The sequence below is a fragment of the Erinaceus europaeus genome, chromosome X, assembly GCF_950295315.1.
Source record: "Erinaceus europaeus chromosome X, mEriEur2.1, whole genome shotgun sequence".
Lineage (NCBI taxonomy): Eukaryota > Metazoa > Chordata > Mammalia > Eulipotyphla > Erinaceidae > Erinaceus > Erinaceus europaeus.
The window spans coordinates 16,916,972-16,933,406 of record NC_080185.1 but is presented as its reverse complement, the minus strand read 5'-3'; the positions used below and the strand labels follow the sequence as shown (position 1 = coordinate 16,933,406).

The 16,435-nt window shown below is 47.1% G+C and overlaps 1 protein-coding gene and 1 pseudogene across 1 annotated transcript in view; one reads left to right on the top strand and one right to left on the bottom strand.

Annotated features, from left to right (window-relative positions):
- LOC132535919 (potassium/sodium hyperpolarization-activated cyclic nucleotide-gated channel 2-like) overlaps positions 1-8,958 on the bottom strand; it is a 123,317-nt gene extending 114,359 nt beyond the window's left edge. The window contains exons 1-2 of the mRNA XM_060183479.1: positions 8,890-8,958; positions 7,839-8,282 (exon numbers count right to left, since the gene is read on the bottom strand). Of these exons, the coding sequence (XP_060039462.1) occupies positions 7,839-8,282; positions 8,890-8,958 (513 nt within the window). The remainder of the gene's footprint in view (positions 1-7,838; positions 8,283-8,889) is intronic.
- Positions 8,959-10,102: 1,144 nt separating this feature from the next.
- LOC103118071 (coiled-coil-helix-coiled-coil-helix domain-containing protein 2-like) lies at positions 10,103-10,882 on the top strand (annotated as a pseudogene).
- The last annotated feature ends 5,553 nt before the right edge of the window (positions 10,883-16,435 follow it).

Genomic DNA, 16,435 nt, shown 5'->3' with positions numbered 1-16,435 from the left:
AGAGTGCGGTGAGGCGACTGCACACATGGTAACATGCACTCATTATCATTCACAAGGACCCAGGTTCAAGTGCCTAGTCCCCGGTGGGGGGGGGGTGTTGATAAGAGCAGCGTTCCTTTCCTCTACTCTATTTCTGTCTCTATCATAAGAGAAAATGGGGGGGTAAGCCACTGGGAGAAGTGAATCCATCCTTTACAAAGGCACTGACCCCCAGCAATAACCCTAAGAGTGAGACAGATGGGGGGAGGGAGGAGTCAATAGAGTGGCCTGCTCCAATCTCATTTTTCAGTAAAAGCACCTGAAAATGACTGGCTGCAGGCACTCTGCATTACCCAGTAGACAGTCTTATTAATAAAGCCATAATTATAAGCCAAAGGAGCAAACCATAGGTGTTTAGAAGATATTCAGTTTTAGGTGGCCAGGTGGTTGGTGTAACTGGTTGAGTGCACAAGAACCCAGGTTCAGGCCCCTGGTCCCCACGTGCAGGGGGAAAGCTTCACAAGTGGTGAAGCAGGGGTGCGGGTGTCTCCCTGTCTCTTTTCATCTCTATCTCCTCTTCTCAATTTCTATCTCTGGCCAATAAATAAAAACAATAGAGGGTCAGGCAGTGGCACACCTGGTTAGGCACACACATCACAGTACACAATGACCCAGGTTCAAGCTCCTGGTCCCCACTTGCAGGGTGAAAGCTGCACGAGTGGTGAAGCAGAGCTACAGGTATCTCTCCATCTCTCTCTATCTCCTCCTCCTCTCTCAATCTCTCTCTGTCTCTATCCAGTAATACATAAATAAAAATTTAATCAAAAATGCAATAATAAAACAAATTTAAAAAAACAGACATTGGGGGCCAGACGGTGGTGCACCTGGTTAAGCACACATATTACAGTGTGCAAGGACCTTGGTTCCAGCCCTTGGTCCCCTCCTGCAGGGGGAGAGCTTCATGAGCAGTGAAGCAGGTCTGCAGGTGTCTCTTTGTCTCTCTCCCTCTCTATCTTCCCCACCCTTCTCTATCTCTGGCTAACTCTATCCAGTAAATAAAGATAATAAAAAATTTTTAAAAAAACAGGCATTAGTTTTATGTTCCTCAATCGGTAAGAGGCTGTTGTGGTGGGGAGGAGGCAAAACCTCTTTCCAGCCTACTTAATAAGGAAGTTCATAATATTTAGTTCAACTAATAGGGACTCATTCCTAAATAGATTCCCCACCCTACACAGGAGCAGATCAGCATCCATTTGCAAAAGAGCAGTGCATAGGCCGCATGAAACACAACAAATTCCTTTGTACCAGAAATCCAAATAGCCAGAAAAGAATGGATTACACACTAGCTTGTTTGGTAGGACGACCAATTACAGGTGAGCATGTAAGAATAACCATGCATAAAAAACAAGCTTCACAGGGAGTCGGGCGGTAGGTAGCGCAGTGGGTTAATCACAGGTGGTGAAAAGCACAAGGACCGGCTAAGGATCCTGGTTAGAGCTCCCGGCTCCCCACCTGCAGGGGAATTGCTTCACAAGCGGTAAAGCAGGTCTGCAGGTGTCTGTCTTTCTCTACCCCTCTCTGTCTTCCCCTCCTCTCTCCATTTCTCTCTGTCCTATCCAACAACAACAATAACTACAATAATAAAACAAGGGCAACCAAAGAAAATAAATATTTTAAAAATTAAAAAAAAAAAAGCTTCACAGTATGGCACCAATGCCAGATACAACGCACTCACTGGGTCCTCTATATCTATAGCCACGCAGGTAAATGACAAATATGATGGAAAGGACTCTGTGGGGCTCATCAATGTATCCCCAGAGCCTACCAGAGACCAAAACTGAGTGTGGATGGTCAGTGGAAATCTGGGTATGAAATAATGCTTTTTTGTAAGGCTATAAAATGTGATCCTCTAAGACAGAACTGACACTATGGTCAGTACAGCTTTTTAGCCTTAGACATATTAATTCTAATACCTAGAAAACTAGTTACCACCAGATGAGGTACCCCAATATTCAGGTTCTGACCACCAAATTCCATGGAACGTGTATGTGTGTTTCCCCTCAGACACCAGTGAGGGGTCCTAAAACTCAAGCCAACTCGGAGACTGTCAACCCAGAGAGACCAGCAGAAGCCTCAGGTTATGTGCTTCTAACTAACCAGCCACAGAAAAGAGCTTCCGGGTGTGGGGGGGGAGTACACAGCATAATGGTTATGCAAAAAGACTCTCATGCCTGAGGCTCCAAAGTCCCAGGTTCAATCCCCTCAGCACCACCATAAGTCAGAGCTGACCAGTGTTCTGGTCTAAATAAATAAATAAATAATAAATAATAAAATTTTTAAAAAATTAAAAAGAAAGAAGCCTACAAACACCAAGGCTCTTCCATAAAAAGAGAGAGAGGAGGAGTCAGGCAGTAACGCAGCGGGTTAAGCACAAGTGGCCTGCAGGGGGTCATTTCACAGGCGGTGAAGCAGGTCTGCAGGTGTCTGTTTTTCTCTTCCCTCTCTGCCTTCCCCTCCTCTCTCCATTTCTCTCTGTACTATCCAACAAGGACGACAGCAATAACAATAGTAATAAAACAATAAGGGCAACAAAAGGGAATACAAAGAAAGAAAGAAAGAAAGAAAGAAAGAAAGAAAGAAAGAAAGAAAGAAAGAAAGAAAGAAGCTTCCAATGGCCCCCATATCCTGGGTGCACAAGCACCCAGGTTCAAGCCCCTGGTCCCCACCTGCAGGGGGAAAGCTTCAGGTGTGGTGAAGCAGGGCTGCGGGTGTCTCTCTGTCTCTCTCCCTCCGCTTCCCCTCTCAATTTCTGTCTCTGTAATGTGTGCACTCAACCAGGTGCACCACTGCCTGGCCCCAAAACAGATTATTTTAAAAAATTATTATCTTTATTTATTTACTTATTTATTGGATAGAGACAGTCAGAAATCAAGAGGGAAGAGGGTGATAGAAAGGGGGAGGGGGAGAGAAAGCGAGAGAGAAGAGGGGAGAGAGGGAGGGAGGGAGAGAGAGAGAGAGAGAGAGAGAGAAAGAGAGACCTGCAGCACTGCTTCACCACTCACAAAGCTTTCCCTCTGCAGGTGGGGACTGAGGACTCGAACCCAGGTCCTCGTGCACTGTGTGCTCAACCAGGTGCGCCACCACCAGGTCTCTAGCCTCTTCTCCATTCGTTGTCCATGCAGATCTTCCGTCTTCCTGTTCTTGAGCTAGCTATATTCCTTTCTAGTAATTTGGTTCCTTTACTAAGTGAATAGTTTTTTTTTTTTTATTTGCTGAGCCACTCTAGCCAGTGAATGGGAATCTAAAAGGGTATAGGGGGTTATAACATCTATATCAAACAGTTCAGAGCAGCTGGTCAGAAGCAGCTTAGAGTAAGAGCTGGACCCCCGCCCTCATGCGTTTCTTATGATAAATTACAGTATCACACCCAATTAACCAGAACTCCTAATTCTTAAAACACTCTTCATGGGAAGAACTCACTCGAAGTATCTCGGTCTATAAGTAAAAGTCGTTATTTATGTGAGTTACACCAAGGCTGTTCATTCATCCAAGCAAGCCTTAATCTATCACCTACTATGCACCAGGCACTGAGCCAGCTCAGCTCTCCCTGCCCGCCCCCGGAAGCTTGTACTCCACCGCCTTTCTTAACTGGAGTTGCTCCTCTCTAGACACATGCAGACACATGCAGAAGAGAGAAGTTAATTTATTCCACACAATGGATGCCCTGGAGAATTAGGGATTAATTCTTGCCCCACTCGGGATCAACCTAGTGTGCCAAGCAAGTTTAAAGGAACCACAATCCCCTATGAGATAGACAGATATAGATATGCCTTTTTTTTTTCCTAAAAGATTTTTTTAGTAGGGTCAAGTTCAACAGTCTAGCCAAGAACTACCTGGTAGGAGTCAAGCTGCACAAACAGATCTATGAGGCTTCTGTAAATGCAAAAAAACCAAAAACAACAGTATTGCAATGCACATATTTGATGAATTCCTCAACGTAATAAGTCCATCGATATATTTTCCATGCTCAGCAACATCAGGCCAAGTTTTTTTAATAAAAGTGAAACGGGGGGGGGACTTTAATTACCTTGATAATTCAAAGAAGAAACGAATTCTTGCTTCAGCGGGGGGGGGGGGACTTTAATTACCTTGATAATTCAAAGAAGAAACGAATTCTTGCTTCAGCGGGGGGGGGGGGGGGGGGGGGGAACGGACTTTAATTACCTTGATAATTCAAAGAAGAAACGAATTCTTGCTTGGGGGGGGGGGGGGAGAAAGCAATGACCCAGATTATTAATAACTTCCAGATAGTGCTTCACTGAACTTGCTTTGCATTAGGTTTAGAGTAAAATTATATATATATTTAATTAACTCTTCTTTTAATTTAATTAACTCTTAATTTAATTATTTAATTAACTCTTAATTAATTAACTCTTCTTTTTAAATACTTATCTTATTTTGAATTTCCCTTGTACCTGATGCAGCATAATTTCTTTCCATTTCTGGGCCTCTATGACTGATTCGGCACTTTCTGTGTGATGTTATTACTATATGTTGCACGCTTCATGGAACCTAAACAGTTTGAGACCTTCCAGAATGAAAGAAAAATTCCCCAACATTTCACACTCACAGTTTAAGGTTTCATGTGTCAATCGTCTAGAAAGTCGTATCTATTAAACAGAGCTTACTGGCAAAGCTAGATTGACAGTACCTACCTGGCTAACTTGACTTTTATCAAGGAACATCTTCTTTTGGATCTTTCAGCATGAAATAATTAATCAAGTCAAAGTGGGTATGTGAGTTGTTTAAACCCATTACACCTTAAAAGCCATGGGAATATATGACTGTAATCACTAGGAAGTCTGTAAGAGTAAAGACAAGACCAACATAAAAAAAGACCCTGACCTTTGAGTCTTGGCTAGTTCAGACTTCCAGTAAACATGTCTTTAAAAGAAATAAATCACATAGACAAAGCTACTATTATTTATTTATTCTAGTCATGAAGAATGGAGATGCTGATTGGGAACAGGGAGTGCTTTTATTATAATGGGAGACATCCGGCTCTTCAGTCATAAGACACCACCCCCTTCATGCCCAAATCTTCAAACCCTGCACCAAATCCACCCATTTCTACCTTGGAACTGTCAAAAAGTAAAGTCATAATAATGGCCATGTCTAAAAAAGAAAGAAAGAGAGAAAAAAAAAAAAACAAAAACAGTGAGTTACTATTTCTCTTAGCCAGAAATGGGAGAACCTGAGGAAATGAATGATTTCTTTTTTGTTTGTTTTGTTTTTAAGAAAATTCAGCAATCAAGAAGAGTGAGCCACAGATGATCTGCTGCTAAAAGATACTTCTCCGGCCAGGCCTAAAAACGCAAAGCCCACTCCTAACGTGCAGTGCCCAGATTTCAGTGACCACCACCTAAAACCTGCATCCCTGTCATCCATTTCATAAGGCCAATTTCAAAACACAGTCAACATTGACAGAAATTCATAACCCCATTTCGAAAATGTAAGCGCAACCAAAAGGGAGTCTACAGCTAGGACTGCATCTGCCAGGCTGTTGCAAGCCTCAAAATCCCAGTGACAGCTTTCAATGCAGCCTTCTAGTGATTTAAATGTGCGTGTCCCTCAACCCCCACCAAGCAAAAGATGGGGATGCCATCCATGTGGGCTTACTCATCTAAGGCAGATGAAAATCCTACAGCGTGTCTCACATTCAGCCCAGTGGTTTGCAGATGAATCAATCCCTCGCCCTAGGCCTGAGAAGCTTCCAGCTTACTGCACCGGTTAGAAATTCTAAGACTTACCATAGACATGGCTGCACAGGAGAATGTGAGTAGTTGGAGATTCCAGGGAGAAAAAAAATCAGGTCAAAAGCCCATGTTGGCGTCAGTGATAGGGACTGTCTGCAGAGATCATGGTCGGGGAGGCAAAGAGAGCCTCAAACCTGCAGGCTGGCACCTCAACAACTGCTGCAAATTCTACTGCAAGCCCTGACTGCCCCAGCCAGCCAGCACCGCCTAATTACTTGAGTGGGATACTGTGCAGGGGAAAACCCAAGAGGGTTTGCAGACCAGAGCTTGACTAGTCTAGTTTTCAATGCTAAAACCCTTACTAGGGAAAAGAAAGAACGAGAGAAAGAAAGAAGGAAAGAAAGAGATGAGAAGGAAAAAAAAAAAAAAAAAAACAAAGAATGGTTGTGTTAACATCCCAATTCTAAACTAATGAATTCAATATGAAGCAGAGTTCGCTTGTTTCCAACAGAAAACACACCATAGGAAGACCATCGTTTACCTAAATCTGGTGGTCAGTTCCGTCAAGCTTTTTTTTTTTTTGGGGGGGGGGTACTCGAAGTAAATAACTCTCCAAGGTCTCAATAATCAATAATCGGTGTGACAGAGAACTGTTCAGCACAATCCTCTCTTACTCCCCCCGACTAAATGTGAGAAAATAATCAGAGTCACTTGCTTGAGCAATGCCTACAGATTTCATGATCCTAGATCAGGACAAACTCTACAGCTCTGTGCCACAGGTAATCCTGCCCCAGTTCCCCTAAGACACACTTCTGGGGGAGGAAAGAAATCTTGAGAAGCATCAATTTACTATTATTACGACCTTAAAGGGGGCTCTGCACAATGGTTTCCTGTAGCCACAACGTGTCTGGGAAAGTTTCAAATGCGGGTGGTAGAGAGCAGATCTACTTAACAGGTGAAAAAAAAAAAAAAATGCCAGCACACTAGTAAGGGGAAAAGGAAAAAAAAAAATCACCAGAAAAGAACACAATCGCCAACTTCTCCAATACACATCGCCTGCTGGCCGGCGGCGGGGGCAAAAAGAGAAGGCAGAGCCCCATTTTCCCTGACACTAGGGACCAAAAAAAAAAAAAAAAATCGAAAACGTACAGAAGGAGCCTCTCATCACTGCCAGGAATGAAGGGAGTTTAAAAAAAAAAAAAAAGCGATTCCCGCCGCCTCATCTAGAAATTAAGGAAGTTGCTCCAAGTAGCAGCATTGGAAGTAAATGATCCCCACTAGGCTCCGTTATTCACGGACCCTTCTAAGAGTAAACAGGTTACTCCGGGGGAAGGAGAGGAGGGAGGAAGGAAGGGAAGGAAAAAAGAAAAGAAAGAAGACGGTAATCAGAAATCGCCTTTCCCTCGGTCAAAGTCCCACGGCGACGAAATTCTTTGTGTTGGGGGCTTGGCAGCGGGCGATCGGCGATCGGGGCGGCGGGGGTAAAGGTTTGGGGGCTCCGTGCCTGGCGTCCCCTCCGCCCGCCGCCCAGCGCCCCGGCTCCGCGACCGCCCTCTCTACTAGGAGCAGCTCGGGCTGCGGCAGCAAAGTTTGTCCGGAGCCAACCTGAACCTAGCCCTGGCCTTCGCTGCACCCCCCACCCAACACTCCAATGCCCTGTGTCTTATATTTGGGGGGGGGACGCCCCGGTGACAGATCTAGGTCTCCCTCCATGTGCTCGTGGCAAAGGAAACAAAAGGAAGCCAGCTCTCCGAGAATCAAACGCCATCTTCCACTAACCGGCCACCCCAGGGGACTTGGCGGTCGGTCCCGCAGCCCAAGCGGTTCCCGGTATCCAGCCCCGGGGCGCCCCGTGGGCTCGGGCGCCGGAGTCATCGTCTCCAGGCAGGCAGCTCGGGGGTCTGAGGCGGAAAGGGGGCTCCGCGTGCCCGGCCCCGCCAGAGGAGTGGGGTGGGGGGGATCGTGTTTCGGTTCCAAGGGAAAACTGGGGCGCGGGGGTAGCTCTCCCTGAGGGGCGCCCAAGCGCCTCAGACAATTGTTCTCCCGGCACCGGCCGGTGAGGTGACCGGGCGGCCGGCGCGGGGCCGCGGCGAAGGTACTTACGAAGCGGTTGAAGCTGCGGCGGAACATCGCGGCCAGAACCGCCTGCCAGAAGCGCTCGGCTCCTCGGGGCCGTCTGCCGGAGGCGCCGTCCACGAAACACTGCGACGCGGGGTCGGCGGCGCGAAGCGGACGGCGAGGCTGGCTGCCCAGCCACCGGCCGCCCCGCCGCCCGGCAGCCGGTGCTCCTGCGTGCTCTTTCCTCCGCCCCGGCCCCGCCTCCCGGACCGCCCCGAACCGCCCCCTGGCGCTCGCCCGCCCGTCCCGGGGGCGACGGCCCCGCGGCGTTGTCTTATCTGGCCCCTGAGCGGCCGCTGCCGCCTGTAGAGTCCGACTGGCTGGCGCGGGAGGGGCCGCGTGGGAGGGGCCGCTGGGGGGCGCGCGGGGGGGAGGGGCGCGCGGGGGGAGGGGCGCGCGGGGGGAGGGGCGCGCGGGGGCCGGAGAGCGCTAGGCTCTTCCCGCCGGAAAGGGGGGCCACTTCGCTACAGTCCCCCCCGGCCACCCACGCCTCATCTCACCCCTAGCCCGGACACTAGTCCTCGCCCCCTGCGCCGCCCAGCTCTTGGGACCAGGGAGCCACGGGACTTCCCCGCTGACCCGTCCCGACGCAAGGTTCCCCGCTGGGCGCCCGGGCGGGGAGGGGCCGGGCTCTGAACGCCGAGTGAGAATGGGCCGGGGATCCTAGAACCCCTCTGCGCGAGCGCCGGGGGACCTTTAGGGGGAGGGGAGACACCGGTTACGAAAGCCGCCCTTTTGGCTGCTGGAAAGGCGCGGGCTCACTCGCGCGGCTTCCACCTACGCGCCTTTCCCTCGTCTGCGCTGCCTCGCTCCTGCCTCCCCACTTAAGCCTTCTTACTTGCACTTTCTCTCTGGGCTAGGAAAAGTCAGGCTTTGTGGCGCTGCTGCACAGCAGGGCGGGATTTCCCTGTCCCTCCCCCACACACACACACACCCTTCGCCGGCCCCTCCCTCGCACCGTTCCCAGGGCACTCTGGGAGTTGTAGTTCCCTCGGGTCCCCTAGGCTCATATACAGCGGGCTGGGAGCTCCCCCACTCGCCCGCAACTGGTTTGCTCAGCGCATTGCAGGAACAGCGCCAGGCGCCAACCGTCTGAGAAGGCCATCCTTGTACGTCCCATGGACTCCAGGATGGCGAGGAAATATGCTAAAGAGAGACGAGGCAGAGCCCAGATTGAGCGCCTTATAAAAAAGGCGAAAACTGTGATCATCCCCCCACCACCAGCAGCACCACCACTCCCAGGAAACCGGATGCCCTCTCCACCTAGTTTAAAGGGGGTCGAATGGGCGGAAGTCTCCAAATTCCAGCCTCAAGTTTGAGCTAGGCATCACTGCATCCCCACCCCCCTCACTCCACCTGCTTGGCGCTTTCAGGGCTTTGAAGCTGTTGCGGAAAAAAGAACTCTTCTTGCTTCTCCTATAAAAAGTAGACAACTGGGGCCGGGTGGTGATGCACCTGGTTGAGCACATATTGTTACAATGCACAAAGATCCAGGTTTGAGCACCCATTACCACCTGCAGTGAGAAAACTTTCCAAGCGGCAAAGCAGTGTTACATGCGTCTCTATCGCCCCGTTCCTCTCGATTTCTGGCTGTCACTATCCAATAAATAAAGATGATTTTTAAAAAGTAGAGAACTAAGTCAAGACAGAAATCCAAGGGCATGTCCACTCCGAGCCTTATGCCTCTGCCCTTCTAGAGCTGAGTACAGACTTCTGCTAGCTACTCCTTGGCCTTCCCTCGGGTCATGAAGGCACACAAATTACTTTTCTGGGTGTTTCAATCTAGTTCAACAACCCCCCAACGGGCTTTGCCTTTGGCCCCAGTACCAGAGGCTGGACGCGCGATTTTTTTTTTAAATATTGATTCTCTTTTGTTGCCCTTGTTTTTTTTATTGTTGTAGTTATTATTGTTGTCGTCGTTGTTGGATAGGACAGAGAGAAATGGAGAGAGGAGGGGAAGATAGAGAGGGGGAGAGAAAGATAAACACCTGCAGACCTGCTTTACCGCCTGTGAAGCGACCCCCCTGCAGGTGGGGAGCCGGGGGCTTGAACCGGGATCCTTACACCGGTCCTTGTGCTTTGCGCCACGTTAGCGTAACCCGCTAAACTACCGCCCGACTCTCTGGACACGCGATTTTTTAAGAGACCTTCACACACACATATACATACGCACACACATCATAGAGAAAACCACCTGTTGGTTTCACTAGTAGTTATGGCTACTAGTGAAATGCGATCAGTGGGAGTTATGCACTTGTGGATCCCGACCCACAGAGCCATCGAGATGCCACGTGGAAACCGAAGCCGCACCTCCCGCATGGCCCCTCCAGCCAGCTGGGCACCACAGAGGAGGGCTGTCCCCTTGCGCCAGCAGCTCAGCCCGCAGCTGTGGCTCCACCAGCCGCCTTCGGTTAGCCAGCCACCGCTCTCTGGCAGCCCGGCCTCATGGCCCAGATGGCAAGCACTGCAGCCGGTGTGGCTGTGGGCTCCGCCGTGGGGCACACCATAGGCCACTGGGGGCTTCAGTGGAGGGAGCAGTGCTAAGCCCACTAGGCCAGGCCCAACATCACTTACCAGGAGCCTCAGGGAGCCCAACCGGTGCAGCAGCAGCAGCAGTAGTTTGGGCTATGCCTCAATGAGATGAAGCAATTTCTCGAGTGCGCCCAGAATCAGGGTGACCTGAGGCTTTGTGAGGGTTTCAGCGAGGTGCTGAAGCAATGCAGGTTTGCAAATGGGTTGTCCTAATCAAGATGTTCAAATTGAAGGCATGAAAAAATCACCTCTCATCACCACATTAATTTAGCATGAAAATAAAATAAGTGAAATGCAAAGTTTAACCTATTGTAGATCATTAATAATCACTTTGCTTCAGGCTGGCAATGGGAGGAAGTATCTTTTCTCAGTTCACTGAGATGGTACTAAGTTTGGGGCTGGAACATGCTCATGTAGCTTCCTTCATCCAGCTTTTTGTGATGTTATTGTTTATGAGTTAATCTGAATAAAGTGATTTATTTCAAAAAAGAAAGAAAGAAATGCTATCAGTGGAAAATAGAGTTGTATTACATCTTGGGGATGGGAGGATCTGGGAAGCTCTCTGGAAACTCAAGGGATTCCCTTGGACCTGGGAGCTCCGAGAACACTTTAAAAATCTGACAGAAAGAACCCAGGGGCCAATGCCTAGGTGCAGAGACAGGTCAGTGAGAATGTGCAGGAAGAGGTAAATAAAAGGACCCATGATTTTGACAGACACCCAGAATGTGCGGTCAGGAGCACCACAAAAGAGCCCTTATACCCCCCACACACACACACACACACACAAGGCTTTGCAGCCACACCTTAGGAAGTTTGAGCCTGAGTCTCTGAGCAGAGAGAAGCCCATCTGCAGCCCAGTGCAGGTAGGTGCCAGAGATGGAAGGTATGTTCCCAGAACTTGTCCTCATTGCAAAGCAGTAAAATAAACCAAACTCATGTTATCAATTCTTTCCCCCAGTACTGTTCCTTATGTTGGTTCATGTTTCTTCTGTTTGCTGAATGATTTTAAAGATTTCTGGGGAGCTGGGTGGTGGTGCACCTGGTTAAATGCACATATTACCATGCACAAGGTCCCAGGTTCAAGCCCCCAGTCCCACCCTCAGGGAAAGCTTCACAAGTAGTGAAGCAGGGCTGCAGGTGTATCTCTGTCTCTCTCTCTCCCTCTTTATCTCTTCCCCTCCCTCTCAATTTCTCTCTGTTCTACCAAACAAAATTAATAAGTTTAAAAAATATTTCTGTTAACTGTGTTTTGATCAGGTATTAGGCTGCTTTGTTTTATTAACAAAATGGACCTGTGGGTTTGTTTTCTGCTGTTGCAAACATTAGTTTCTCAATAGAAATGCTCCACTTTCTGACTTGTATTAATTCACTCATATGAACACATATTATGTCCCAGCCTCTGTCCTAAATACTGGCATTTGGAAGTGGAAGAGGTCAGTGTTGTCATTCATTCTAGAAGGGGGGTGGTAAACAGAATTCTTATCTAGAAAGTAGATCTTTATCAGTAAGACAGGTAATAGGAATTGCATTTAGATATCTGGGGATGCAAGTGCTTACTGGTAAATAATGACTACTACCTTTCCATTCACAATTGCATTGAACAAATGGTAAAAGAAAGAAAAAAGAGAACAGAGGGTGGTATTCTACTTAAAGATTTGAATGGACCTACTTAAAAGAAGGAGAGAACTGGAAAAAATTTGCAGTATTCTCTCACACACCATTGCATATTATATCTCACATGCTATTGCCAAGCTGCCCAGCTTAAAAAAGCAGGGCTCTCAGGATTTCCCAAGGGATTATTGCATCACTCGACATATTTTCATCTGTTGTTATGTCACTATCTCTGCACCCTCCTGATTTAGTTCATCATGACACCCATGCTCATGGGTCCAGACTAATCTGCTTGGCTGAAAAAAATACAATTCCACACCAATTTGAAAACACCCAACAAAGTAGAAAAGTGCTGCAAGGTGTTCTCCCCCCTTTCTCTTTTACTTATTTATTTTTATTATTATTGGATAAAGGCAGAGAGAAATTGAGAGGGGAAGGGAAGATGGAGAGAGAGAGAGAGAGAGAGAGAGAGAGAGAGAGAGAGAACTGCAACTCTGCTTCACCACTCGTGAAGCTTTGCCCCTGCAACTGGGGGCCAGGGACTTGAACCTGGGCCCTTGCACATTGTAGTGTGTGAACTTGTGAACTTAACCAGGTGCACCACCGCCTGGCCCCTCCTTTTTGTTTTTTACATAGCTAAGCTCAACCTGCAAATTAGAGCTCCTCTTACAGCATTGAGAGTTCCTTTCCTTTCTTTTGTGAGGCTTTTTTTTTTTTTAATTATTTTTGTTCTTTTCAGTACCTCGTCACAGCTTCCAAAGAAAGCTCAGGTGTTGTAGAAAGCTGTTGTCAATGACTATGAAAAGCAGACCATCAGGCAGCATTTTCATTTGGCCAGATCCATAAACAGAACTGCAAAAAACACAAACTTCCTCCTGCCCAAACTGTCAGAACCCGTGGTCTTTAACAAGGGCCTTGTGGTGTCTCAGCTGACTGCAACAGAAGCCTCGGTTCTCTTCAGACAGGAATGGAATCCTCTGGAAGCAATCTTTTATTCTTCTTGCCATCTTGACTAACTGGAATGTTTACACTCAGAGGGAGGACATTAGTTATTGATGTCATCGTTGTTGGATAGGACAGAGAGAAATGGAGAGAGGAGCAAAAGACAGAGAGGGAGAGAGAAAGACAGACACCTGTAGACCTGCTTCACCACTTGTGAGGCGACTCCCCTGCAGGTGGGGAGCCTGGGGCTCGAACCGGGATTCTTATGTCAGTCCTTGCACTTTGCGACACCTGCATTTAACCTGCTGTGCTACCGCTGGACTAGCAGAGATATATTTAAGACCAGTTTCACCCATATCTTCCTAGCTAGGGGCCCTCCCTGTGACATTTTCCAAGCTGCAAACACAGAAATCTTTGAAAGACAGGTTAGATCAAATCACCTACTGCTTACTTTTTTTTTTTAATTGGGGGAAGACTCTTTAATTTGACTTAAAGTGCACAGGAGATACTCAGAGGGCAGTTCTGTTGTCGATAATGTCTTCATTATGTCGATAATGTTGTCTCTTCCGTGGCCTTTTCAGGGGATGATTTTATAGCTACAGTTTCCCCGTTGTATCTCTATTCTCATTGTCTTCCAGGGTCTTGATTATATTCCATGGCCATCTTGATCCATCTACTTAAGGGTCTTCATCTCCACCAGTGGAGTTCTCAAAATAGGATAGAAACATAATCCTTCAAATTCCATCACACTTTCATGTGGGCACAATTTCTTTCTTCTTATAGCTGGGATTTGATCTTGGTGAAGGGGGTCAGGAGTTGGTCATCAAGTCAAGGTGGGAAGAGACTAGACTGTGTGGAGAGAAAGGAGCATTTGGGAATAGCTGGTATGGACTGTATAGGGGGATTGAGGGGGTCTTCTGGAAGATGGCTGCTAGCCTACCCAGAAATCAAGCTGAGAGAGAGAGAGAGAGAGAGAGAGAGAAGATACATTCTCCCCACTGCTTACTTTTAAGTATATATAAAGCTTTATTTTTTGTTGATTTCATAATGATCACCAAGACCTTAGGAAAAGAGGGGTACAATTCCACACAATTCCTACCATCAGAGTTGTGCATCTCATCCACTCTACTGGAAGCTTTCCTGTTCTTTATCCCCCTGGGAGCATGGACCCAGGGTCATTATGGGATGCAGAAGGTGGAAGGTCTGGCTTCTGTAATTGCTTCCCCGCTGAACATGGGTGTTGGCAGGTCGATCCATACTCCCAGCCTGTTGCTATCTTTCCCTAGTGGGGTGGGGCTCTGGAGAGGTGGGGTTCCAGGACACACTGGTGAGGTCGTCTGCCCAGGAACATCAGATTGGCATCTGCAACTTGGTGGCTGAAAAGTTAAGATATAAAACAGAATACATTGTTTAATAATCAGGAATGTAAATGTAAGAATAGAGCATATGAGATTTTGTGTCTTCACTTTGTAAAAAGCCAGGAAGTCTATTTTAGGTATACTCTAAGGGGCCCATGACTTTACTAATTTTGCCTGAGCTTGACAGGTAACATGCAGGTGAGCTAAAGATACTGTCTGGGGTGGTCTGGGATGTGATGCAGTGATAAAGCTTTGGACTTTCAAGCATGAGGTCCTGAGCTCGATCCCTGGCAGTGCATGTGCCAGAGTGATGTCTGGTTCTTTCTCTCTATTCCTATCTTTTAAATAAATAAATAAATAAATAAATAAATAAATAAATAAAATCTTAATAGATAAATAAATAATTGTTTTTAAAAAAAGATATTGTCTGGGGACATGGTGTCGGAGTTGGGAATAGGACCAGAAAGTTAGATTAGGGAAGACAGTAGCTCCCAAATCTGGGAAAAGTATAACTGTAAACTCGGTAGATCAGATCTGTAGATAAAGCCCTCCCTCACCCACACACCCACTCACCCCAGCCTGGTAGTTTTTAACACTAAGAAAACCTGAAAGTTACTCAGGAAAGTTAATGAGTAATGTTAAAATGTGACTTGGTTTCCAAGTTAAAGGCACTGACATAGCCATAATCAGAGGGCAATAAAAGATCAGGGCTGGGGGAGTTTTCTCTGTGGTAGAGTGTCTTATCTTGCATAGGTGAGGTTCTATTCCCAGCACCACATAAGAACAAGAAAATGACAACAATAGCGATAATGAGAATATATTGTAACTGGTGGAGCAGTGCTTTGTTCCCTCACATACAAAAAGGGAAAGATACAGAAGTAAATACTAGAAGAAACAGCTAAAGGTACTGAAAGTGATTGCTTTAGCAACCCAAGAGGTGACCCAGTGGCCAGAGTGTTGAACTTCAAGCATGACGTCCCGAGTTTGATCTCTAGCATCATATGTATAAGATGAGAATCTTGTAAATCATTAAATAAATAAATATTTAAAAGAAAACAGTTGCCTTAGTCCTACAGATGTTAGAAGAGATGAAATAGAGGGCTACATTTTTTTTTCTTCTGTTTTAAAAGAATTTTCAATGGGGCTGGGTGGTGATGCACATGGTTAAGTGCAAGTCTTGTCATGTCGAAGGACCCAAGCTCAAGTCTCTCATCCCCACCTGCAGGGGGAAAGCTTCCTAAGCGATGAAGCAGTTCCACAGGTGTTTCTCTGTCTCTGTCCCTCTCATTTCTCTCTACCCCATATGTTCTAAAAAAATAAAGTTACAGAAAATAAAAAAGAATTTTAATTAAAACAATATTTACTTAAAGAGACACACCAGAGCACTGCTGTGGCATACAGTAGTTGCTGGGGGTTGAACCTGGGACCTCTGTGGTGTCAGGTATACAAGTCTTATACTCTACCACTGGCATTATCTCCCTGATCCCTGTTCTTTTTCTTTGTGACTCAAACTCCCCCCCACACAACAGGGTTATAGTTGGGGGAAGGTGCTAGCACTATGAATTCACTGCTCCTAGCTGTCATTTTTCCTTTTTTTCTTTGATAGGACAGAGAGAAATTGGAGGGGGGAGTTAGAAAGGGAATGAGAAATATAGACATCTGCAGGCCTACTTCACCACTCTTGAAACTTCCCTGTGCAAGTGGGGAGTAGAGGCTTGAACCTGGGTCCTTGCATAAGGTTATGTGGCTGCTCAACAGGGTATGCCACCTCCCAGCCCTTAAATCTAATTTTTTTTAAATTATAAATAGGAAACACTGACAAAACCATAGGATGAGGGGTATAACTCCACACAATTCCCACCAACAGAACTCTGTATCCCATCCCCTCCCCTGATAGCTTTCCTATTCTTTGTCCCTCTGGGAGTATGGACCCAGGGTCATTATGGGGTGCAGAAGGTGGAAGGTCTGGCTTCTGTAATTGCTTCCCTGCTGAACATGGGAATTGGCAGTTGAATCCATACTCCCAGCCCGTCTCTCTCTTTCCCTAGTGGGGCGGAGATCTGGGGAAGCAGGGCTCCAGGACACATTGGTGGGGTCGTCTGCCCAGGGAGGTCCAGTTGGCATCATGGTAGCATCTGG